This window comes from Pezoporus wallicus, unplaced genomic scaffold (genome assembly GCF_028554395.1).
Source record: "Pezoporus wallicus isolate ANWC-B61680 ecotype Strahan unplaced genomic scaffold, APGP_CSIRO_Pwel_v1 contig_3365, whole genome shotgun sequence".
Taxonomy (NCBI): Eukaryota; Metazoa; Chordata; class Aves; order Psittaciformes; family Psittacidae; genus Pezoporus; species Pezoporus wallicus.
In genome coordinates this window covers 5,744,987-5,771,214 of record NW_026640883.1, presented here as the reverse complement: position 1 = coordinate 5,771,214, position 26,228 = coordinate 5,744,987, and the positions used below count along the sequence as shown (strand labels likewise).

The window sequence follows — 26,228 nt, the reverse complement described above, 5'->3', positions numbered from 1 at the left end:
GACTCCTGAGAGTATAATGTGTGCTGTACGGCTGTATATCTGTGGGAGGCTCTCTGCAAAGGAGGAATACTCCAGCCTCCTCCATGTCTGTCCAGCTCAAGATGCAAGAAATTACAAGCCATGATCTTCCAGGTTTTCCTGGAATATCAGCACTTGTATATACTCATTTCATTTAAGTTTTAACTTTGGCAACAAGTCAAACAGTAATCCAGGCCAAGAGAAACACAACATATTCATGATTTACATTCCCATCTGAAAAGTTACGCAGGAAATAAGTTACTGCTATGATTGACTAATGCAAGCAATGGGGACTGCAGGCAAATATCTTCTTAAGCCCCAGGTATGATAATGATCTGATCATCCCAGGGGAATCTACAGGTCTGCAATCCACCAGGAGCTCAGGTGTTTGCTTGGTTTAGGGCTCAAACGAGAAATTAAGACTTGAGCACGTTCAGTCCTGTGAGATGTGTAGTATTTAACTTCCATGAGCATCTCCGTTTTGTGCACTTCTCTGCTGTAGAGGTTTGCTCAGTGCAGAGCAGTGATTTAGATTTTGCTCGTTTGTTTGCCAGTTACGGTAATTTTTAATACACAAATATTTTAATGGAATAATAGATAATCTTTTTGCTGTCGACTGGCTGTCCTCACAATTCATTTGGGTTTCATTTTACAGGACCAGCTGGGGACAGAAGGATCTCAGCAGGCCACAGTCAACCCTGATGCTTCAGAAATTCTGCAATTCAAGAGAAGAAGAATGCAACTGTATTAGAAGTAAACAGAAACATGACATAACACAAATAGATTTTTATCTTGTCCTGCAAATCCTGTAGTTTTACTAGTTTTCTGGGAAGCACAATAAATGGTGTCTAAAAACTTCTTGTTTTAAAAAGCAACCTGAACATTGCAATTTGTAACTGAGCATTTTATTTTTGTGTGGATACTCAGTGATTTATCACTGTATGTATTACAGAATCTGATATTTATTTGAAGCTGTAAATGAAACTATAATACTAGGTGACTGGCAGGCTCAGCTTTGTACTACAGATGGATTAACCTGATTGGTAGAATATAAAATAATTTGTAATGAATAAATCAGATGAACCTCATTCCATACTTGTAGTAATTTGAGATTTTTATATTCCTGGTTTATTGGCACCTTTGACCTAAGAGAATACAAGAGCATGATTCAGGTGGCTTAACAGATAAACAAGAGAAGGGCCAGTGAAAGCAAAGTGATCATTGACTAACCAAGGGCAGGCCTTTGTGGACATCAGAGAATTTGTTCTTGATTAACAGGATGTATTCAGGTCACAATTAGTTCTTCAGTCTTTTTCAAATCTTCCAAAGCAAAAAATCAGAATGAATTTGTTAGAAATTCTCACTATAGGGGTAGCTATTGATAAATTAGGGAGCTGCTATGGGCAGGTTGTAAACCCTGGAATTCAGATGAAAAGGACTCTTCACAAATGCATCTAGTCTTTACATCCTGATTTAGAATTGTAGAATTATAGAATGGTTTGGGCTGGAAGGCACCTTCAAAGGTCACCTCGTTTAACCCCACCTGCAATGAGCAGGGACATCTTCAACTGTATCAGGTTAATAGACTTAATGCTAATCCCCTGTTTTTCAAATTTCTGTGCAGAATCATTGGGCAAAAATGACGATTTGCAAAACTTATGAAACCCCAAGAATTATCCAATAGCTTTACAACCATACCTTTAAATGGGATTTAATACCCTCTAGGTCTCACTGTGTTTGAAGTTAAGCACACATATACCACTGTAGATCTGTAGCATATTAAGTAATGATCCTCTAATCAGGATAAAGTGGGTAATCCTAGTACTGATTTTTTGTTTTTCTTTTCAATCTGGAATGAATCACTGATGGAATTTGTGGTTTTTTGCCCTACAGAAATGCGTATAAAAATAATTCTCCTGCCTAATGCTCCGTCCTCAGATAGTTCCAATGGCTGCAGTCTTGCAGACATAGGCACAAGACGATTTTAAAGCACGTGAAAAATGGTACTGGCTTTAGTATCGATCACACACCAATAGCTTTGAGGTGTTGGGGGTCCAATGAGTGCAGAAAAAGCACACCTTAGACAGGAGGGACATGAGGGGAAAAAAGAATGTCTGGCAGCAGCTGAGCCTGCAGACTTTTTAAGGCTTAAAAAGCAGAACTGGAAACACTGGGAACTGCAGCTCTGATCGATTTGGGGAGGAACTGGAGTTGGTTTACTTTCTGCTCTGTTTTGCTATGAAACATGTGCTTATTTCAAAGCCCCCAACAGAACACTGCCACTGACATTCTAGCAAACGCTCTAAGGCTGCTTTCAAGATGGTGCTGAGGGATGCCCCATGAGAAAATATCAATAGCGTTTTTGGTCGAAGAGGAGATGTTTGGGGAAACAGTGAAAATAAGTAAATGTCTCAAGCTTACCATGTGTCATTCCGAAGCTGTCTCCTAATGAAGTGACCTAGACTCAGTCTGAATTGTGGATTTAATCCAACTGAGAAATGTTGTCACCTGGGTATAAACTCCTGGCTTGTTTTTTAACCCACAGCCCTCACCCCAGCTCACAAGGCCATATACGTAGTAGAAGCCATCTTCTACACAAGTCAGTGGGCCTCCGGAGTCTCCCTGATGAGAAGAAACACACATGTTCAAAACCTGAAGGAAAATGTTAACCAAAATAAGAGTATTCCTCTCTCATCATAACATTTTGAAGCTGCAATGATGCTTTTTCCTTATCAGATGTACCACCAGATGCTGCTCAGTGCCTGAGTAGGCTTGCAGTTCCGGAACCAGGTCAAATGATGCCAGACTTTTTGGGTGTAACTTCTTGTTTGTTCAAGTCTGTGACATACATCTGACCAGGTCACGTGAAATTTCCCAGGCATGAAAGTACAAGGCATTCAAGAGTCTGAGCTCAGAAAGATAAATGGCCTAAATAAAAATACTTGATCTCTCCCACACCCCCCAACATAACTTTATTCTGAGCTGGTTGGTCTCATTGTTTAATTGGTGATTTCAGTTGCAAAGTATGCTTACAGTGGTAATTTGTACTTTAGGAAGCATTGTTCAAACTCTTCCCTATCTTTAAGCAGTATAAATATGAACTTGCTTCACATTTACACTGATTGTAATGAGAAGAAATACCAATCCTGACTTTCCTTGCAAGTCTTAGCTGTGATAGTGAAAATCAGATTAGAACTGGTGCTCATGGTAGAGGCCATAATAAAACGGAGAGGAAAAAAGGCAAGTTTTCAGGTTATGACAAAGTGCCTTCAAAGCCAAACTTTCCAGGCTAGTCTCTAACTTCCATAGATCTGCCTGTGGCTGACAGTGACAACATTAGCTCTAGGGATTTACATCTCAAACTGTACTGAAGAAAAGATGATGGCTGTTGAAATACGCTGATGGGAGAAACAGATGCATATGCAGCACCCTGCCAAAGCTATTACTGTGCACAGCCTGACTATTTACACAAAAAATTAATGTTCAAATACAGAAAAAGTAACAGACCTGACAAGAATCAGCTCCCGGTCTCTGAAAGTTTCCTGCACAAAACATGCTTTCATCCAGTCTCTGATCATATGCTCTGGGTGCATTGCATTTCCTCTGCGAAATCAGCTTGACGTTGACATCTAACAGCTGATGGGATAAGTCATCTATGGATGTGCACCAAAAAAATGGAGTCACCTTCCTCCCAATCCTGTTATGTATTGTCTTTGTTCAAAACATGAGCTTGCTTCCCATTGGGATGGGAAGGGGGAGAAGCAGGGGAGGAAGCATGTGCTAGCCTGGGAAGGAAAGACGTATCTGTCTGAAATGGTATGGGTTAGAGTTGGAGCCTGGAAGCTTTGCTCAGGACACAGAGTTGCTGCCTGAGTAGAAGTAAGGTCAGATATTCAGAATTTGGCTCCCATCAGCTCTACCAATGTAATCCTGCATTTCAGAGGTGCTGGCTGTCTGCAGCTCCCACGGGTCCCAGAGTGGGACTGCGAGCGGCTCAGCACTTCTCAGCCTGCTGCCATTAGATGTTTTAACGCACGAGCTAATGAAACAGATGAAAACTGAAAATCATGCAATATTTAAGGGCAACGATTAATTACAGTGAATCTAAAGACATAACTTGACATCTAAAGGCAATAGCCAAGATTTCAAAGCACTACATCTGTAGATAATTAAGGGTGGTTTATAAGTTTGGTTCTTCTTGAGTTTCGGGAAATATTCCATTTCTGCAGTGATTTCCTGCAATGCTAATAATAGATCTGCTCAAAGAAGGAGCCATCTAGTTTGAAGACGTACAGGGTACCTGAAACTCTTTGTTGGGGAAAGAGAAAAATAAAATTCCCCGTACCTTTTTTAAGAGAGACTTTTTATTTGGAATTTTTAAAACATGTCCATTAAATTCTGTTGGTGCATTCTGATCAAATGAACACGCTTGTCTCTTGTGGACTTCAATGAGAGCTACATCAGAAGGGAGAATTTGGTCCTATGTATCGTATCAGGCTGAATCAGTCACAAAGCACTAGGACACCTACTGCAGCCTCAGTGACACATTTTCCTTCTGCTGCTTTACAGCAACACATCAATCAGAACATGAGAAAATGCATTTTTCAGAAAATTGCCATTATCTTTTTTTTTAAGCATAGTAATTTCTCCCCTTAGGATTTACCACGGGCAGGAAAGGTTTGGGACAGAGCTGGTTGAACTTGAAAAGCTTTGGATTTTCTTTTTCTTCCTTATTTTTCAGCACATCTGAAGATCCAGATGCTGCTTCTGAAAAGCTTTTGCTGACCCAATGGGCTGGAAAACTGTATGAAAGTTCCCATCTTTCTTAGTCCTGTCTTGAAACACACAAACTCTATATTCAATAGCCTCTCTCTTGGTATCTCCTTGCTTCTGTTGCTGGCTTCAGGTGAAACCATGACATGGTGTGTCAGGTGGCAAGCAAAAAACACTGCGTGAGGGATTTTTGCAGAGCTCTGAAAGGTTTGGTTGGTCTTAGCAGTTGGAGATTTCTGCTAATGAGTGGTTTCCATGGCAGGGTTTAGCCATCCTAAGATGAACAAATTCATCTAATTCATCATGTCTTCAGACATGAATTCCATGTCTTGGTTTCACTAAGTGTCTAGGTCCACATTTGGGTCTGGCAATTGCTACTGAAAGAACCAGCCTGTCTTGCTATGGAATAGACCACAGATACCTTTCTCTGTGGCACCCCATCCTGAAACGAAGCAGTCAGTCCCATCGGGAAAGCGAACGTAAGGCAGACACACTGTTTTCACATACTTTGTTTCCACTGCACAGTGACCATCAACTGGCTTCAGCTTAAGTAGTGCTGGAGAGAAGAGAAACAGCAACTTTTATTTATTTGGAGCTAATTTTAATCCCAAGCCATCATACCAGGCTGTGACACAACCCCAGGCAAAGCTGCATGTACCTGACAGTGCTATTTACACTCCATGCTGGACCTATCCCTGTTGTTTTGCTCCTCCCACTTCTGCCTGCCCATCAAGAGTCACATCCCAAAAATTCAGATGGGTCTAAGCCACAGTTTGGCCTAATTATTTGCAGGATATAGCCTCAATGAGAATTTTACATTGACGTTAGCTGGGGAGAGGCACTTTGAACCACTGAGATTGGAGGTGTGTATTCAGTAAAAAGGATTTACCAATATCGTTGTGTGGGACGTCATTCTTCGTTCTGTAGTTGTAATGTTTGATGATCTTCTCCACATCAAATATTTGCTCTTGAGGCTCTCTCTTCTTGAGGTTCTGCTTTCCAAGTGCTACTTGGAGATATTTTGCTGATTGCCTGAAATAGAAAATAAATCACATTCAGTCATGGTCTATCAGTGGTGGTGAAAACCTGCGCCTTTAGCAGCTGCAAATCAAGATATTCCTTCCTGTTGTAGAGCATGTATAGATTTCTCAAGATCGTTGTAGGAGGGCTTAGTCAGGGAAGTGATGGTGTTGGGCAATACATGTGCTCTTAACACGTTTCAATCAGGAAAACAAAGTGATTTAAAACTGCATGATGTGGTTTCTTTGCATTTTAGGGCAGAGTAGCAGTAGGCACACATGTATGACTGTGGCTGTGATGATCAGTGGCTGCTCATATAGCCAGGAGAGTATGATTGCATATATGCAGTTTGGACATACGTAAAATCATCTGTGCTGGAATAATCTCCAGAGTGTGATTTACCAGTCTTCAGTGTGGTGGTTTCCAACCTATTCAACAAAAATGTTGAAGGAAATTTCATATTCTAAGGTAGCTGGCACATAGACAATTGGAAGCAAAATGCATATTTAGGCTGTTCTGGAGATCTTAATTATGATGCAATATGTGACGTTGTTTATGGTATCCTACTATCTCCTGAAGTTTTCATAGAGACTTTCTTTTATACCTTGTGAAACCTGGTTACTTTCCTCCTTTTTTCCTCTCACACAACTATTTTAGCTCATTCTAGTTGAGTGGGGGCTAAGTTTAATTTGTTATTCCAGTAAGCACCATTTTCAAGTAGATGCATCTATTTTCAGCTATGTGTTCATTTATTCACATATACATTTTCCTTTCTATTTGATTCCCAGCAATCATTTGGACTGCAAATAAATTGAATTCCAAACTGTCTTTAATAACCATCCTGATTTTTATATATTTATCTACCCTAGGCACATGACATGCACTTACTCAACGCAGTGCCCAGCAGTAAGAACCCAGCATGCTTTGATCAGCACTCCACCACAGAAATGTTCACCCCTAGGTGAAGACTTCCTCTGCAGAGATGCTATCCAGGGATGTTTGCCAGCTGTGGTCTTAGTCCCACCATAGATCCTCTGAAGCATCCTTGGAATTTCTGGTTGTCCACATGTTTTGAACATTTCATTTGGGTCTATTGGGCTGTCTACTGACTGTAGGCTTTCTTCAGCTGCGTTGGAAGAGACAGTAGATACATAATGCAGAGAATATCGACTGGAGGAGTTAAGTAACGGGGGGTCACCTGCTGCTCTGGATCATGTACACTACTGCAAACAGCTCACTTCTAATTCCTTACCTATTCCTGAGCAGGGTGAAACATCGCAGAAGTCCCATTCCACTTTGTGATTTTTTCTGATGTAGCACCAGGGTTTTTCGTCCTCATCGGGATTCCTGAAGGGAACAGTTCAGACCATCAGCCAGCAGGAATGGGGAAATCCCCATGAAACCAGGGAAGGAGCTGAGAATTCTTAAGGGATCAGCCTTATATTCTCATATGAGAAGCAGACTTCCAAAGGTACTCTTTCTTAAGATTTTACAAAGAAGATTCTTGAGGTAAGAGAGTGAGGCTTTTGCCATTTTACTGTGCCTAGACCTATCTTAACCCTAAGAAAAATGGGGAATGAGGGCTGCTTCTGGAAACCTTTCATCAGTGACTGATGGGAGGGAATGCACCTCTGACATCCTGGTGTTTTGTAGACTGACATTGTCTTGAAAGATGTGAGATCATAACGCTATCAGTTTGCCAAATTCATGAGCAGCTCATCCTCAGTGCCTGTGCTGGTTTTGGCTGAGATAGAGTTTGCTTTCTCCATAGAACCTGGTACAGGCCTGTGCTTTGGATTTGTGCTAAAACAGAGTTGATGACACAGGGACGGTTTCATGCTGAGCAGTGCTTACACAGAGTCAAGGTGTTCAGCATGTAAACCGGGGGGAAGAGGAAAAGAGGGACATTGGGAGTGATGGTGTTTGTCTTCCCAAGTAGCCATTCTATGTGATGGAGCCCTGCTGTCCTGGAGATGGCTGATCACCTGCCTGCCCATGGGAAGTGGTGACTGAATTCCTTGTTTTGCTCTGCTTGTGTGCACTGCTTTTACTTTTCCTATTAAACTGTCTTTACCTCAACCCATGAGTTTTCTCACTTTTACTCTTCTGATACTCTCCCTTATGCTGTGGTGGGGGAGTGAGTGAGCAGCTCTGTGGGGCTGAGTTGTTGGCTGGGATTAAACCATGACGGTGCTCTCTTTGATACAGACTTCTAAGGTTGCTTCTTCAAAATATTACCTGCAGAAGTTATGGTCACCAATGCCATAAAAGTCAGCATCCTCCATAAAGGCATTAATAGGGTGGTCCAAGAGAAGGTGTGAATTCCAGTGCAGACACATCTTGCCATTCGCTGCTTGGTTCACTCTTCCTCTGTAATTGAAGGAGTTCTCTTCATAACAGTCATACAGTCCTGTAGGAAGACAATACCAAAGTTATAGTTGCTTTCGTGTTGCTCCGTGCCCGAAGCAGTCCCTCTTTGTTCCCTTCCTTGCTCTACATTCATGTTATAGAGGAGAAGGACCTACTGGGTCATGTAATGGTACCTTTTAACCTACATAAGCCAGAAATAAGGCTAATCTCCCATATCTGTCCAGCTTGAAGCTTGATTGACTTCAAATGACTGAAATGCTTTTCCACGGTAAAGACCTAGCAGCTAAGAGGTGTCTTAATGCCAAAGCAGAATCTCTTTGCCAGTGGCCTGGCAAGAAATGGTATCACAGCAGGGTTAGACAGAAGTAGGCACAGAGCTGCTACCACGCTGGGGCAGTGGATACGCTTGGTTGATATGCTGGAGGAAAGGAATGCCATGCAGAGGGACCTTAACATGCTTGTGAGGTGGGCTGATGCCAACCTTATGGAGTTTAACCATGCCAAGTGCAAGGTCCTACACCTGGGTCAGAGCAATCCCAGGCACAGCTACAAGTTGGGCAGAGAAGAGATTCAGAGCAGCCCTGCGGAGAAGGACTTGGGGGTGCTGGTGGATGAGAAAATGAACATGAGCCAGCTTCAGTGTGCGCTTGCAGCCCAGAAAGCCAACCCTATCCTGGGCTGCATCAAAAGGAGCGTGACCAGCAGGTCAAAGGAGGTGATCCTGCCCCTTTACTCTGCTCTTGTGAGACCTCACCTGGAGTATTGTGTGCAGTTCTGGTGTCCTCAACATAAAAAGGACATGGAACTGTTGGAACAAGTCCAGAGAAGGGCCACAAGGATGATCAAGGGACTGGAGCACCTCCTGTATGAAGACAGGCTGAGAAAGTTGGGGCTGTTCAGTCTGGAGAAGAGAAGCTGCATGGGGACCTCATAGCAGCCTTCCAGTATCTGAAGAGGGCCTATAGGGATACTGGGGAAGGACTCTTCATTAGAGACTGTAGTGATAGGACAAGGGGTAACGGGTTCAAACTTAAACAGGGCAAGTTTAGATTTGCTATAAAGAGGAAGTTCTTTACTGTGAGGGTGGTGAAGCACTGGAATGGGCTGTCCAAGGAAGTTGTGAAAGCTCCATCCTTGGCGGTGTTCAAGGGCAGGCTGGACAGAGGCAGGGAATTGGAATTTGATGATCTTATGGCCCTTTCCAACACTAACTATTCTATGATTCTATGTGCCAAAAAGAAGGTTGTCGGGTTGTGAACCTGACCTGTAAGTGAGGTGGAGGTAAAAGTCACCTGTGATGTGGAGTTTGAAGGACAAAAATTTTTAAAAGAGAAAACCCAAATCCTCCTTCTTGGAAACATGTGTGGGCTGTGGTGCCCATGGTACAGTGCCAAAAGGCTCTTCATGAAGGCTGGGATGCCTTTGGCAGCCCTTCCATATATTAGTGGCTGTCTCCTCAGCATGGGGAGTCAGACAACTGGGAATGAATCTTCACTACATCATCTTTTGATTGTTTAAGGAAAGCCTGATGTTCCTTCCCCATGGGACATATGCCACCTCTGGGAAACGTGTGCTCACTCATCATACAGCAGTGAGACCTTGCTGAAGCACACACCAGTACTGGAACTGCTTTGATTCCCTCTGCCAGTGGTGACTGCAGAAGCCAGCCTCTTGCTCCATCTCTCTCCCCAAGGAGGTGGGTGCCCGTGTGTAGTCAGTGATGGCATCGGTTATTTTGGCTTAGGGTATGTCCAGAGGCTTCACCCCTACGCTGTGCCCTGGTGCTGTGACGTACCGACCTCGCAGAACCTCCCTCTGAAAGGTGCCGGGCACTCGCAGGTGAACTTGGATCTGATCCTGTGCCGAACGCAGACACCTCCATTTTTGCAAGGGTTTGGCCTGCATGGTGAAGATGCTGTCAATGGGGAAGACACAGAACAGCCGTGTCACTGTGCTGAGTGCCATACAGCCACTCACATGCCTGCTGGAAAGCGGAGAGAGCTCCCACTTAGCCTGTTGGCTTTCAGTTCTTATGAGCTCCTAAAGAACACTTATCACCAGGCAGGTTACCAATGACTGAACCATCCACTGTGCATCAAGCATCACTCATCACTGACCAGCCCAAGGATGGGACCTGTAGCAGACTCAGGCTGGATGACGAGGGCAGGACCACACTATGCAGTGGGTTGTATGTGATTTTCTCCCACAGACAAGCAGTGATGAGGTGACCTCCCCGTGCTGTCCCCACCACGATCCACTTGGATTGGGCTGAGCACCTACCTCGTTGGCAGTCAGGTTTCTTGTAGGGATGATTGCAACTGCACTTAAAGTAAGGTGGAGTTAATGTAAGCAGGCAGTCTCCTCTGTGGCACCTCTTCTCCAGGCACATGTCCTCCACTGTGGAAAACAAAAAGACATGAGGTGCTTCATCAGCATTTGTGTGTGCACAAGAGCTTGGCCCATGTGGGCTTGGGATTTCTCTTCATTTTCTCAGTATCAGTGGCAAAGAACCTGGAGACCCAAAGAAGTGGTAAATGCTCCATCACTAGTGGTATTCAAGGCCAGGTTGGACAGATCCTTGGGTGAGATGGTTTAGTGTAAGGTGTCCCTGCCCAAGGCAGGGGGTTGGAACTGGATGATCTTACGGTCCTTTCCAACCGAAACCATTCTATGATACTATGACTAACAAGCAGCTCCTTATTGAGCACCTGTTAGGAGGTGGAATGCTTTCTGCACACCTAAAATCTGGATACTGCTTTAGACAGACCTAGGTCTAGACAGAGAGCTAAGTGTGAGACTTATAAACATGACTGGGGTGGGCTGTCAAAACCCTCAGCCCAGCAAACAGTGGGTTTATAAAGCCTTGTATTTGCTCCCATTGTCAGAGCTGTAACAGTAACATCAGGTGCCAAAATCAGGAGTGTAAGTTAGCAAAGGAACACTTACCTCTCTCACACGTGTTCCCAGCATATGGCTTGGGGCAGAGACAGCTGAAGCTGCTCCCTCTGTTTTCACACGTACCGTTGTTCTTGCAGGGGTTGGAGGAGCATGGGTCTGCTGGGGGAAGGATGGGGACCTTTTAGTTTACTTCCAGCTGCTCCACCTCCATCACCTGATTTCTCTTGCGTTTTCTGACCACAGAAGGCTGCCTTCCTAGGCGCAGCAGATTGTGTAACACACTGTGCTTATGCATCAGCTCTGCAACCACAGGAGCAGCTATGGGCTGCTGCAGAGCTTACTGCAAGTTGTAACAGCTCACAGCTTTGGGTCTGGACATCCCCAGCTCCCTTCTCTATGTCTATGATGGAGCTGTAATGGGGCAAGTTTTTCCTTAGCCCAGGGGCAGATTTGCCTCTATGGCAGCAGAAGAAACAGATGCCTGAAGAGCCAGAGCTGTGCCTGGGCATCTCTTTTCATGCACTTGTTGTGAAGGTATCTGGGTTTGTCATTGCTCTGTTTGTAAGGCAGCACTAAATCTTCCCTAGAAAAGCCATCCACCACCATGATGCTCTGTAATAGCCCTGGGTAGCTGCTGCTTCAAGGGAGCAGGCACCTGATGAGAGGCTCTTGAATGCTATTCCTTAGAACTGTGTTCAACCTCTCTATTTCAGGCTGTCAGGAGCAATTTGCACTGGGGACAAGCCACGTACCAGCTCTGCTCTCTTTGTACCAGGGGATAACCCAGGGTATGTTACAAGCAACTTCCCTGTTGTGTTCCCTGAGGAATCTCAAGGATCCTTTCCTGCTCTCCTGAAGTTTGGCAAAACAGAAAAAGAAAAAAGACTGCAACTGAGAGAAGAAAAAAAAAGAAAGAAAAAAAGAAAGAAACCTGCTCTACATTTGGTTCTCATCATAAATACAGAACATACATCCCATGAAAACAGCAATTACATCTTACAGTGTCTATAGACAAATAAGCCTGTGCTTTTTTTTTTGTAGTAGCAATCAGAAATGTTCTGCATGATCAGAATCCATCCTGTGAAACCCAGAGATAAAACACAGGCTCCTTACAAGAGAAATACAAAGGAGAACACAGCAAACGATCCTCCTAACTCATCCCTTTGATGCAGGCATTTCGAGAGCAGGCTGGCAGCCGAGGCCTGCCACACTCCCACTGCAAGCACAGGGCTGGGATTGTACCGCTCCCTGCCCACCCCTCAGAGGTACCTTTTCTAGTATCGCTGTAGCCAAAATATGCCTCAAACCAGTCAGGGTCCTCTGAGTGCTGCTGCTGGTTAAAGAGGTCCTGCTCCAATTCAAGGTACTCATCATCGTACTCATAGTCATCAGCCTCGTCTGCAGGATGGGGTGAGATGAGAGTGGAAGAACAGAGGAATTAGGACTGCTAGAAGGAAAGAAGGTATGAAAGAGGTCATTTCCTGGGATGGACACAGCCCTTTTCTCCTTTGGCTCATCTGGGATGTTAGTCGGTCCAGAGCTTGCATCATCTTGAGGACCAAAGATGCCGTTCAGCTCTTCCTCGGTATGGGCAGAGCTCACTCAGCGCCCAGCATGGCCACCCCTGAGCACTGCTGGCCCCAGCTCTGCTCTCACAGGCAGGGAAGATGCTGATGGCTGCTACCAGCACAGTGAGAAAAGGGGATTTACATTCCTACAAGAAGAAGGGTTTTCCCTTGTTCAGCTACTTTGATCACCATCAGCATCACCGCTGCTGCAGCACAAGGCAAGACCCTCACCGACATGCAGGTACCTGCTGCGTGTGGGGACACAGAAACCCATTCTGGGGGAAATTGGAAGGGATTGAGGGCCCAAGGTACCTGCACACCTGTGTAGCTCCCTATACACAAAGCCCCTTCTGTGGAGTGAGGGCCTGGCACAGCAGACCTATGCTAAGAAGTCCATCCTCTCCTCAGCCGAGCCGATAGCCAGCATCCTCCTGGGAGCCTGGCACCAGTGGGACGCACTGCTTTGCCAGCACATATTTGGGGGGGTTGGATGATTAAAGTGGGCTGGCAGCTCCTTGCACAGGTAGGGCTGCTGCCGAGGGAAGCCACGCTGGTGTTTCAAAGACAAGCTATGGTAATGAGCAAAGCTAAGCTGCGTACAGAGGCATTTTAAAAAGCTCTCCCCTAGGGCCGGACCGATGGCCCCATGGATAATGCTCTGCCTTGAACTGATTATCAACTGCATTATCTTAGTTTTCTCTCCTCATTCATTCGCTTGCAGCCTTTATCTTTATTCTTTCTTTGCTTCTGAAAAAAAAAAAGAAAGAAATTCCACTTTTGTACAATGGATGTTTTATACTTCATATTAAAATAGAACTGTCTTTTTTTCCTTCTTTTTTTCCTACATGCCAACTCTCACCAGAAAAAAAAAAAAAAAGGAGGAAAGTTTCACCTCATTTATTGCTACGTTAAGTCAAGACTCCTTTTCCTCAGCTCATTATTTCCACAGGAGCCGAGTCTCGACAATGTGCAAGTGTTGCGGAAGTGTGTGCCTTGCTGAGGAACAGAAGGATCTCGCTGGAAGATAAGGACATTGTCTACAGTGAACAAAATTAAATTTAATGTGAGGTAGTTGAGAAAGGAAAACAAAAAGAGGGTTTTGCCTGAAATGCAGCCTGCGAGCTCACTGTGTCGGAGGGGAGACTTTGCGAGCGGACTTGAGTTTGAGGGGATTGTCTGAAGGAGGCTGATTTTGTTTCCCTGTTTGTTTTCAAAATCTCAGTGGGAAACGTTGCCTTTTATTCCACAGATGCTTTAAAGAAGTGTTCTGAGGGATGGGGGAGCCCTTTTAATAGGAAAATATACCTGCTAAAAGTTGTGAAGGATGAACAGGGGAGTTACGGCTGCCAGAAGCAGAATGCAAACATGCCCAGCATGATTTACAGAGGCTGGTGAGGACTCTCTGGAGTTGACGCAGGAAAAACAAGAGTTCCAAATGAGCTCAAATAGCCAAGCCGCTGTAGAAGCATCTAACATGATTTTTAAACCAACTCTTCAGTGTAAATATGGTGTTGAGAAATGAGAATACTGTCACTTCAGTTTGTTACACTGGCATCATATCTTAGCAATCTTTTAATGCTAATAATTAATCATTTATTAACAACACCTATGAAATTACTTGTTGGTCCCATTATGGACTATTTTAAGTACATCTCAATGGCAAACCCCAAGTCGGCAAAGATGCAATTCATGTTTTGCAGGACGTCTGTTTCTGACAGCTCTGCAAGTTGGAGGAGCACAAAACCCTATTCACACTGACAGGGAGATGACCCCCAGACAGTTATGGAACAGGAAAATGCACATCTGAGGCCAGTGTGGTACCTGTCAGCTCTTGAGGAGGGCACTTTGGGTTGTCTAACAACCCCCTCATGGGCTGGCAGTTACCACTGCAAGAAATGTTATGACCAGGCTGTGCAGTTAAAGGTGTAAGCAGAAAGGGCTTGAAAAACATCAGCAAATGCTTTTGGGTACCCTGGTTTTCCCATATGAATAGTGGGAGTCGTGAAGCTGAGCTGCCTGGTCATCAGACCAGCCAAGGTGATGAGTGGGCTGCTGAGCTGAGAACATCCCTACTTCCCCCATCTCTTCTTATGAAACTATGAAGCAGAAGGTGCCTCTATGGGTCACGAGTGATGTTTCCCATCTCCCAGCTACTCCGTGCCCTCCCCAGCTGTGTGAAGTAATGAAAAACAAAGAATAGAAAACCCTGACCTGGGTACATGACATCAGACTAAAAGATGTCGTCTTATTTATCATTGCTTCGGCACTAAATAACTATTTGGCTTCTACAACTCTTATTTAAGAAGTGCTCCCATTCCATTTTTTTTTAATTATTCATAACAAGCTATAGGTTTAGTAAAAGAAAAACAACACTTTTTTTGTATCTGAGCACATAATTAATGCACAAAGTCTGATACACTGGTTGATTTAAACATATTACTAAATCAGAGTGTTCACTCTTTGTAAGTGCTGGAAAACCTTAACATACTTTAAAAAAGCAGTGATCTGACATTTGTCACTGAAATGTGACTATTACACGAAATTAAATTAGACATCCTGCATGCAAATTTTCAAAGAATAGCTTTCCTCTGTGTAGTACAAAAAAATCCCCCCATAATTGATAGGCAGAGATTGACTTTTAAAGCTTCAAATCAGCTTTGAGGTCTGGGTGATCTTTTAAACTGCTCAAGCTTTCATCTGCAGTTTTTCACATTGCCAAGAGCTGTCAATCAAGCAATGGATTTCTGATCAATATCCCCTTGTTCATTAGCTTACATGGGCTCTCTGTTTCAGAAAGAACAGATATCCCAACGCCAGCAGTCACACTGTTTTCAAAACCTTCACTGGATCAAGTCATGACTAACGTTCCGAGTGAGAAAGTGATGCATTAGGATGCCATCGAGTGACCTGAATTGGGAGGTAACTTTGTTGGACTGCAGATGTCAAGATGAGTGATGTGCAAAGTTAAAACCTATTGCCAACACACATCAAGAGCGCCAGAAAGTACCCGGCGTTTATTCAAGCTCTCTGAACCTCTGGGGATTGACTGAAATGTGGCCTAATTTAAGCAGGATGAGTTTTCCTGCCACCTTTCTAAATACTTTTTGTCTACGGCTCTGAGAATAATGCAGTGTTATTTTTATGGGGCTGAAATCCTGACTGTATTTTAAATAACGAGATGTCCCCCATTTACTTTTACAGAGACAAGACCTCACATATTTCCTCTCTTCCATACACGCTATAGCTGGGAGTATCTGTAGCTCCACAAAGAAGTTGTGAAAGAGAGACCAGTTAACAACAAAGCCTTTCACATAGTTTTATGGCTGTTACTTAAAAGCGGTTTTGCAGCACCTTTTCCTTGGAGGGCTGGGAGCTGGGCGAAGGTGGATGATGACGCTGAAGGAGTCGGAATTGCAGAAGGATGGGGAATGAAGAGGGCAGGGGCAGTGGAGAGACAGAGGTAAGGACCATAAAGCCTTATAATGAAAGTTGTAATAACCATAAGGGAGGGAATGAATTAAGAGACCATGAAAGGGATACTCCATCATCAAAAGGCAAATCAGTTTGCACAAGGCCTGTGGGTAAAGCCTGAAGCCAAGCACACAGCTCTGTGGCCAGATACTTGCAGAAGCCAAATGCTCGGGTGCACAAAGAATGTGGAAATTTATGTTCCATACACATCCTCTTAGACGAGCAACATTGATCTGGGGAAAGCAGCAGTGCTGTATGAACTACAAGGCTGCTGGACCTTGCAGGTTTGACCTGGAAGCCAAAATGCCACTGGAATGAACAGTAGAAAATAAGTATATTAATGTAATGTAACATAATTTTGTTGGGAAAATGAGCATATTAATAAAATACTTTATTAGCTATAAATTATAAATTCAGATCTAAGAGCCACTGAAATAAAGAAAAGGAGAAGCAGAACTTATCTGCAAGAATACTAAACATATAAATAAAACCATAATCTTCTATGTGGACCAAGCAGTCTGCAAAAGGATGTGCAAATCCTGATACAATCTACACATCCACACGTAACATTCATCACAGCTTTACCTTTATCAACATCTTAATGCTGCATAGCCCTTAATGATTTTTGACTTGCCTGAGCTTGTAAACACCTTTTGAACCTTCCTGCACTTAGCACAAAACACTGTGGAAATAAGTTGCACAGTTTGTTGTATGCTGCAAGGGAAAGTTAGCCTTCATTTATATGGCCTTCAGTTCTCATGCACAGCTAGACTCTTTGCTTATGTGAGGTCTGTAGGCCAGCATCATGATGCACCATGCATCCCCAGAGCTATGCTGAGCAAATGTAGCCACAGAATGCAGCCACGGGATTGTAGTGACGGGACAAGAGGTAATGGGTTCAAACTTAAACAGGGGAAATTCAGGTTAGATATAAGGAAGAAGTTCTTTACTGTGAGGGTGGTGAGGTGCTGGAATGGGTTGCCCAAAGACACGGTAAATGCTTCATCCCTGGCAGTGTTTAAGGTCACGTTGGACAGAGCCTTGGGTGACATGGTCTAGTGTGAGTTGTCCCTGCCATGGCAGGGGGTTGGAAATAGATGATGTTAAGATCTTTTCAACACAAACCATTCTACGATTCTATGAACAGTGGAAAAGTCCTGGCTTGGAACAGAGCTGTACAGTCTAGGAGTACCCCATGATCAGCTGCAAAGCGGTACTGCTGCTGTGCTTCTGGTTTGGGCTCCAGTGTGCCAGACATGCTCCTGCCTGGGATCCAGTGCAGCATTGTCCCCTGGACCAGCACAGAGCACATGCAGAGGTCTGAATATTACTCACCATATTACTCATCCAAAGTCAAGCACACTTTCTACTTGATCACAGGCCTCATTTTAAGCTCAGCAAAGCTGTGCATCAAGTTAATAAGATTCAGCACTGGGCACTAGAAAAGGCTCTTTGAAAGACCAGGTCACCAGTCCCTCAGTTTGGTATGCAGGTTACAATGAAGTCAAAACCACTTACCATTCAGCAGGTCAGCCAGGGAGAATAAATGGGCCGCCTGCTTGAGATAGAAAAGGGCAAAGAGTCAATTTCTGAAAAAACAAAAGCCAGCACAATGCTTGGTTTACAGCACAAAGATTCTGTTCGCCCCAGAGCCGGACATCCATTACCCACTTCGGAGCTAATTGGGCTGGATTTTCAAAGGATTAGCAAAATGTCTTCAAATGCCCCCTGCTCCCAACAGCCCACATGGGGGCTCTGCCTTTTCTGAGCATCCAGTCCAAGTGGCTGGGCTGGTGTGTTTTGGGGGAAAGCCTATCCTGAATGAGTTCGGTTGCTTCTTTGCTCACTAAGTGACCACGCACTGGCTGCTTGTCTAATGTGTCTGAGATACCAACAGGCCACTCTCCAGCTGGCTGCCAAAGCTCAGACAGGTAGAGAGGAGGTCAGGCAGTGCAGCAGAGCCCTGGGAGCCTGTGCTGATGCAGCCAGTGGGATCTGGACCTCTGAACTGGAAGGCTGTCAACAACATTTGAATCGAGAACAGTTCTGCCATTTCCCATTAGGAAATGCCATGTTCCCGACCTCCAGCGTGGAGCTCCAGCCTTTCCTGTTGGGCTCATGATCAAGGGCGAGCAACAAAAGGGAACAGAAGAAGGAAAACAGCTCTCAGGCTTTGAAGAGTGTGAGTGAGGTTTGTCTGAAAGGAGACACACTGACTCCACACCGGGATGCATCTCCTGCGTGACAATTTCAGCTTGCTTTCTCTCTTGCTCTAAACCCCAGCTATGGACAGGATTACCTGCCTGTGACGAGAATACATGTGCTAACAGCAGGTGTAAAGAAGGAGAATTGGAGCTGCTATTCATCATCTCTCACACGATTTGTCAGAAGAGAATGTATTTCCAAACAACTGAACACATGCTATAAAGACAACATACATGCACACATGCACGCACACACAGTTACTATATGCACCTACATACTGCCACAGGTACAATTAACTAAATCTACACCCTGTTTCGTTATGCATTATATATAGAAATGGCATATAGAAGAATAACATTCTCAGCTAACATCGATTGCGACTAAGAACGAATGAATCAGAAGCAATGAGTAAAAAGCAGGACCTAAAAAGCTCAGAATTTATGTTTGTGAATATTACCTGGAATATATAAATGAGATTTTGCTTCAGGCACGTTTGTTTCCCTCTTGTGTTTGAGCCAGGGAGAACAGACACTCCAGCTCTCCCCTTCCCACTGACTTTAATGAGCAATGTCCCCTGCACTGTTCAGCAGAGCCCCTTTCCAGGTGCACTTAAGTGAGCCACACACATCCATAACTAAATCCTTTGCAGCTGGGAGGACACACACATTCACACAATTGCCCCTCCTGAATGAGCACGGAGATGATGGTAAATGAGAAGGCTGTAAAAGCTCTGCCCTTGGTGTATATGTTTCTTAAGTGCAGGTCAGATCCTTTGCCAGACCCCGTATAAAGAAAAGGTTTAATTGCTCCATTTACAATTAGTGGTAGTGTTCATCCATATACACAGACCAAAACAGACCCAGCAACAGTGCTCCTTTCTGCTGGAGGATTCATGAAACTAAGAACAAGGAAGCAGCAATGGGAGCAGGATGAAGCAAGAAACATTTTGTCTCCCACGCCAGCTGTCTGCAGTGCCCTGTTGTGTTGATGGGGTTGGAAAGGGGTTCTGGGAACAGAAGGGTTGACTTCAGCAAGGTTGCCCCTGCACTCGGGGCAGCCCTTGGCCCCTCATGGGGATGCTAGAGGGTTTCAGCCCAGGCTGAGGGAGGTGAAGGATGTGCCTGCATCTTGCTCCTCCGTGCCTCAGTTTCCCCCAGCTGTAGAGCAGAGATGACACTCACACAATGGCCAAGACTTTGCTCACACACCAAGGGAAGGAGAAAGATCAGAGACCTTGCACTTTGCTACACTACTTTCTTTTCCAGGTTACCCACCTACCCCTCCCATAGCATCCAGGCACTCCTCCATGGACAGAGCTGACTGTGGAAGGGCAGATACCCTAAACTCTTGTAATAACTGCTGCCTGGGAAATGTGCAGGTTTCCTGTAACATCCCTGAAAGCAGGCAGTGGCTTGTAGTCTGGGGTGGATGAGCCCCAAACTTTGGTTCCTGCCTTTGGGTGAAAGCCTCCATCTGCTGCCACAGTAGAAATGTTTCTGGGAACAAAAGATCCTGGAGCAGAGAATCCAAGAGTTAAGCTCAATCTCTGCCGTAAGACTCCAGTGTCCCTGGAACTCCCTGGAGCTTTTCCCCTTCATGAGCCTGTCAGGTGCTTCAGCAGCAGATACACAAAACCTCAGGCAAAGCTGACTTCGTGGTGTGGACACTTTTCCCCTCCCTTCTGAGTTCTACTGCATCACCCACCAGACTGCACTGGTTTTGAAGCATTGATCCCCCGCTAGCCAGTGCAAGGCCAGATTTTAGCCTTTTGCTTCCCTTTCCATGGTGGAGTGCAGTAGAGGAGGGACAAGCGCTCACCTCCTTCCCTCTTTCGTGCTTGAGCTCACCCTTTCCTCCTTGCCATAAGGGGATGCAGGATATGGGATGCAGAAGGCAGTTAGGAGACGGCACAGGTTAGGGGGCTGCAGAGTGAGGGTGCAGGAGGGGTGCAGGCAGGGGCAGTGAAGGCAGGACATCCTGCCTGCCGTGCCGTATTTACTCGTGGCCAGCAGAGGAGGATCTTGTCCTTCCGACGAGGTGCAGCACGGAACCCAACGAGCCGTAGGATTCAAACAAAAGGGGTTGGGAGAAGGAATTAAGGCTGTGGGGCTGGTTTCACCAAACAGCCTCCTTGCTGCAGCTCGACAGCGATACTCTGTGTGCTCTCTCAAGAGGGAATAAACTTGCTGGATCCTCTATGTAGCGGGTCCGCAGGGATGGGGGATGAAAATGGAAGAATTTGTGGAGAGGGATTTTAAATGTTATTACTTTAGGCTCATAAAAAAGAAACTGTGCAGAAAAAGAAAAATCCTGAGAGAGACATTTGATATGGGCACCAGTGCATTGCTGAGTGTGGAGCGGGTTGCGTTTATAGGGCTCTTAGAAAAACGTGGTGGAAGAAATGGCTGAAATTTAAAATACCCTAATTTCACCTGACCTTTGTTGTCTATCATCATCATCATAATGATTAGCACTTCAGTAAAACTTCACTTCCCTGAAGAACCATCCAAACTTTGCTAATTAGGCTTTGTTCCAAGGTTAAATGCTGCAGATACATGATACTCTCCATTTTTCCATTTCAATTCAATAAGAAAGAGAGACTAATGAAATGTAATGGATTTCAAACAGTAATGTCAGCACCATGAGCTTTCTTGGTCTCAGGACAGAATCCTACAGCTCTTTCTCAGACAAAAATGTCCACTTAATTCTTTCTGAATAAATCCAGGAAGATTTGACCCCAAATCCAAGGGAAATCATTTACAGCTGCCAAGGGCATTCTGCAGTTGAACTGTTTAGTGTGTCTCGGGTACATTCGCTACTCCTTATTACAATCAAAATGAATAATTAAACCACAAAAGCAGGTGGAGAAACAGGCAGCACAAAGGCAACAACCCAGGGTTAGGCTGCGCGTTTGCATGTGTGCAAACCAGAAGCAACTCCAGAGAAAACCTTGTAGCTACTCAAGCTGGCACGACAGGCTAGCAACGAGGATGAAAACTGCATCTGCACATACCCACAGTCTGCAACAAAGCACTACAGGAGTCCAGATATTAAACCTCATTGGTAGAAACTGGCCTATTGACTTAATTGCACTAAGCTGGGCAAATTCTCCTGCAACTCACCACCAAGTGACCTCCATGGCAGAAAAACAAGTATCGCCCCTTTCATGTGCTCTTCTGTGCAGCCACAGTTTTGCAGCCGAGAAGGAGGTGGGATGGGGAAGAACTGGAGGACGAGGATGGATATTTGATCAACTTCCATCTGCAACTGACATAAGGCATGAAGGAGCCATGAGGGCAGACACAACTACTGCCTTTTCGCAGTGAACCCCTTGATCCTGCTGACAGCTCTCAGTGGGAACCTTTGTCTGGGCTTCTCGCCAAAGGAGGAGGGAATCGACAGTTCTGATGCTCTTACAGTCGGCCAGATTTTTGCCTGCAACCATCTTGGGTAGTGACAGTCTTTGAACTTCAAGGGAAAGTGGCTTTTCCAGCAACGGCATTGTATTTCTCAGCCAAGGCCATGGTTGCAGTATAATGAAAGCAGGGCGTATTATCATCTGGAGCACACATGCAACACATGTTGTATTTTTAGCCTGGGAAACCATTCTCTGAAAGGATTCCACCAGAATCTCTGAGCTCTTCACCTCTCTGCTAGCAAGACATCTCCTGCCTCCACACTGAACTGCAACACGTGAGTCCGAGTGAGTGACACATTCATTAGACGGGTCCCAGGGCACCCAGAGAGGTTTACATTTAAAGTCTTCATTTTGATGATTATTTAGTTGTGAACCTTTCCCATGGTAACACCCGATACAAAAACCACAGGGATCCAGGAAGAAAGCAAGAGCCCTCGGAGGTGCTGCTGAAACCAGCTTGGTTCCCTGCACAGGAGTTACCTGCTCCTGTTTTCCAAGAGATCAAAGTTTCCAAACTAATCTTTGCACTGTGAGAGATGGGCTGGTAGCAGCTGGCTGTTTCTAAAGCTGCTCACTGGTGGATGAGGTGTGCTTGTGCTCCCAGGTGGAAAACGGGGTCAGCCTCAGATGCCACAGCAAGGGGAAGCTACAAGATCTGTTTCACAGGGGCTGCAGGAGCCAGCTTGTCACACTAACAAGTGAGCTGCGCTATCAAACGCTTTTGCAGCCAGTGCTGGGAATGCAGGTTATACTGCTAGACTTGAAGCTTATGCAAAGTCATTAAGTCCTTTTAGTTACAGGGGATATCAACCTGCACGCTTCAGGGCATAAGCAGATTGCCTTCAGGGGTCAGCGAGGAACATCTCCCTCTCTGAGTGCGTGGTGCAAAATTAGCTGGGAGCACTCCCAAGGCTTTGTTGCTTTCCTGCTGCAGCAGGCAAATTTAGGCGAGCGCTGCAGAGGGGCATCACACCTGATGGGCCACAGACGAGACAGGCTTGACAGCACCCACTAATCTTTGCAGTGATTGCTCTATGACACAGCACAGCATAAAGCCCTCGTGTGAGTGGTGCAGTGCTGGAGAGAGGGTGAAGGGAGCAGGAGTAGGAGTTTCCCATGGGAAAAGAGCCATCAGCAGGTGGAAAAAGATGTCAGAGTTTGGGGCACCCTAAAATGTTGGTCTCCAAGCAGCTGAGGCAAGGAGAGACCTGTACTGCTAAGTTTTCTATCTGCTGTGAGCCAGTTAGGAGATAGGCACTGATAGCAAGTTTCCTTTGCAATTGTTTGACCTTAATGTGACACATTAACCCTTCCCTTTCCACTACTAAGTGCTCTTGGTTGTTGGACTGGTCTTGGTTAGTGACTTCAAAATGCTCTTCATCACAACTTAGTGGACATCAACTTTCTCAAGTTCCAAAATATTCATTGAAGAGCCACTTAGCCACTGTGCCCCCTCCGTGTCTCTCTCCCTGCTGCTAGGGGTGTTGAGTTTGCAGGGAACTCTGATACAAGGTAAAAGCCTGAACTGATTTTTTTGCCGCCTCCAAGAATGAGCTGAAGCACTTCAGAGCATATTTAAATGGGAGCTGCAGCTGGGCATATGAACAGTTCCATCACCACAGTGTTGTGCGATTTAGCCCAGCCTTGTCCAATTGCGGAGTTCTCTAGTCCAAAACTTCACAACATTTAAGCCATTTAAATGTGTGTGTATTTCAGAAAAGCTGCTTCAATACAAGTTTGATTAAGGGAAGATACAAAGCTGAATTGCACAATCTGCTGCAGCAGAGCTCTTTGGATTTCTTCTTGGCTAAATAAGGAACACTTAACAATACAATACCTTATGGCAGGCACACTTCTACCATAGTATCTTACTGTGCAGAATTGTAATTAAAAGCAGAAAATAACCTAACCCAACCTGAGAAGACCTGTCACGTCTGAAGTCGATCTTTGGCGCAGTTGCATCATATATGATAAAATATAGGACCAAAATCTGTTCTCATTAGCACCCATCATGCAGCTTTATGTCTTTTATGGACATAGTCCAGATTCATGCAGGTGAAATCAGTTTCTCTTCAGGTAATACGAAAGAATCAAACAGAAATATTTGCCTTAGGGTCCTGCTCCAGACCTGCCAGATCCATGAATATCCAAGTGCTTTCCTGTTCTATTTTGTCTGACTTGATAGGAGCTATCACCTAAATCTGTGTTCGACTTGTGCTATATTTCACCAATAACAGTTATTAATCAGAGTGTTACTTATAAGAACTCCCCAAACCAGATTCAGATAAAAATGACAATGATGAAGATGCATAGTTCTGGGAAAGGATGGAAATAAGAATTTAAGGGTGTTTTCCATGGTTTCAGCAAAGTGCAAATCTGTTCTTTTTTCATTCAAACTATTTCAGAGTAAACTTTTTCTTTGGAACAAATCATTAACGCAAAAACATCCTCTCATAACATGTTTGTTATGCAATGGTCACGTCATGGCTACTCATTCCCCTCTTTTTTTTTATTCCTGGGATCCACTCCAAGTGCTAAGCCAGAAAACCTTGTTATATTAATTATGAAGAAAAACCATGTTTTATTAAAAACTAGCCTGCTGAATATTCTGCCACGCTGCTTTTCAGTGACAGCAGAATTGCTTTTGCATTTTAGCAATGTTAATGAATTTTCAGGGGTGAGGTGGAGGGGGGATATGCTCTACATTTTCCACAGCAATATTTAGAGCAAAGTCAGATTAGGATCGTCAAAGCTAATGAATCAATCTAACTCTTAGGTATAGTTAGGAACAATCTGTGCAAGGCTTTGTGTTGTCTAAAACTGCACCTGCATCTTCCTCACTGAGTGTGAATTAACACAACCAGCTCATTATGAGTTTATTTATATTAGATTGGGTTCCCACAATGTCTGTAAAACTGGCACTGAACTACCTAGAACTGATCCCCTCAGTAAGTGGCCATATGTACTGGTGGATTAAGTGTGCCATATCCACTGCTGTCATCAGATAGATAGACCTGATTAATTAATAAAATTATTAATAAATACCCTATTGTGTGTTGAAAAATCCCTGATCAAAAATTCACGGAGTTCTTAAAAAAAGATTTATAACACTTTAAACCCCCTCACTACACATTTTTCCCGAAGAATTCAACTTAAAAATACCAGTATCTGAAATTTTACACTGCATTTCAGCAAATACAAACCTGCATGCATAGAGACTATCATTAAGAAAGCAGGGGTTTGAAAGAACCTCAAATTCCTTTGTGGGAAACCTACTTGATTGCAGTGCTTGGAGGAACAAAAGAAATGTTTTGAAAACTGAGTTTTAGCTTTGTTTTGGTTGCAAGTCATTCTTTCAGTCTTCTTTAAAGAAGAGATGAATAGATTTGAGAAAGTCTATAAAGGCCATCTCTAGCTGCGTTGAGTATTTTGCTGTTAACCTTTCTTCCATGTCAGTAGCAATGATAATTCAGCCATCCAAAAGTTACGGCTGTGGTAAATTTTACCTTGGACAAAATAGCTTGCAAAACTTCCAAGTCAACACATACCCTGACCTGTTTAATCTGATCTCAAGTCCCTTCAGCTTGAAGATGAGCAGCCCAGTGGTTTGGAGCATCTCTCACTGCCCAAGACTGGGGAAGCGACAGCATTCCCCACTGCACACCCCTGGGTGCAGTGTGTCCACCGAACACACCCAGACAGGATATTCCTTGTCAATATAGATATCTGCTCCTAAACCCCATGGGGCTTCTCTCTTGTGCAGCCTTTACTTGGGCACCTCAGTATCCTGCAATACCAGTACACAGATAAATGCTCCAGCTGCCCAGGAAGGGGTCAGCAAGAAACAGAGCTGGCACACAGCAAGAAAAGTAATTCAGAAACATACTCACGCAGAAATGTGTGTTCCCCAGGAGAATGACCAGTGGAAGAACATGAAGGGTCAGAGCACTGCTAACCATCCTTATTGCTCGTTTCTTTCTTGAAACTCCCCTTTTCTTCTTGCCTACGCCTCTTTCAGACAAGCCACAACCATTCAAGGGTGAGCTAATTCAGTGCAAATAATTAACCGTGCTTCAAATATTGTTTAATGTTCAACAGATTACCCTGATCAAATAAGTGCAGCCTGACCAGATAATCACTGCATTAACTGCTGGTAAGTGCTTCAAATCAAGGGGGTTGGAACTAGATGATCTTAAGGTCTTTTCCAACCCTAACTATTCTATGATTCTATGATAATAGCATAAATTGACAATAAACCAAAGTATTTTCCTTGTAATAGAATAATTTTGACTATAATTGTCAGTTGAAAAAAAGCATGAATTAGACTAACTGAAAAAAATAGTTAAGATCTACTTATAAAAATATAAGGTTTAAAAAAGTGTGGGTTTTATTATTTTCTATATTTCAGACACTGAGGTTCATGCTCTCAAGCATTTATTCACAGATGTGAGAACCTGGAATCTCTTTTCAGTAAAAGCTGAAATTCT

At 44.3% G+C, this 26,228-nt stretch overlaps 2 protein-coding genes across 5 annotated transcripts in view; one reads left to right on the top strand and one right to left on the bottom strand.

Annotated features, from left to right (window-relative positions):
* NRAP (nebulin related anchoring protein) overlaps positions 1-1,106 on the top strand; it is a 49,222-nt gene extending 48,116 nt beyond the window's left edge. For all 3 annotated transcript variants that reach the window (XM_057420952.1, XM_057420953.1, XM_057420951.1), the window contains one exon: positions 674-1,106. In XM_057420952.1, the coding sequence (XP_057276935.1) occupies positions 674-769 (96 nt within the window). In that variant the 3' untranslated portion in view covers positions 770-1,106. The remainder of the gene's footprint in view (positions 1-673) is intronic.
* On the bottom strand, positions 154-25,725 carry HABP2 (hyaluronan binding protein 2). Of its 2 annotated transcripts, none has more exons than XM_057420955.1 (14): positions 25,632-25,725; positions 17,637-17,676; positions 12,349-12,477; positions 11,128-11,235; positions 10,462-10,578; positions 9,977-10,096; positions 8,050-8,221; positions 7,064-7,158; positions 6,700-6,937; positions 5,681-5,823; positions 5,213-5,347; positions 3,526-3,671; positions 2,440-2,640; positions 154-733 (listed from the first exon to the last, which is right to left on the bottom strand). In XM_057420955.1, the coding sequence occupies exons 1-13, from the start codon at positions 25,698-25,700 to the stop codon at positions 2,464-2,466; spliced, it is 1,689 nt and encodes a 562-aa protein (XP_057276938.1). In that variant the 5' UTR covers positions 25,701-25,725; the 3' UTR covers positions 154-733; positions 2,440-2,463. The 2 variants fall into 2 exon arrangements, with proteins under 2 accessions (XP_057276938.1, XP_057276937.1); XM_057420954.1 differs by having other exon boundaries at positions 11,128-11,238; positions 25,632-25,723.
* Between the last annotated feature and the right edge of the window lie 503 nt (positions 25,726-26,228).

Excerpts from the sequence above, each read along its gene's own strand:
- HABP2 (XM_057420954.1), bottom strand. The coding sequence starts at position 25,700 with ATGGTTAGCAGTGCTCTGACCCTTCATGTTCTTCCACTGGTCATTCTC. Across the intron at positions 8,222-9,976 it reads AGGGAGGTTCTGCGAGGTCG|GACTGTATGACTGTTATGAA; the intron begins GTACGTCACAGC and ends GTCTTCCTACAG. Across the intron at positions 2,641-3,525 it reads CGGGAGCTGATTCTTGTCAG|GGAGACTCCGGAGGCCCACT; the intron begins GTCTGTTACTTT and ends TCTTCTCATCAG.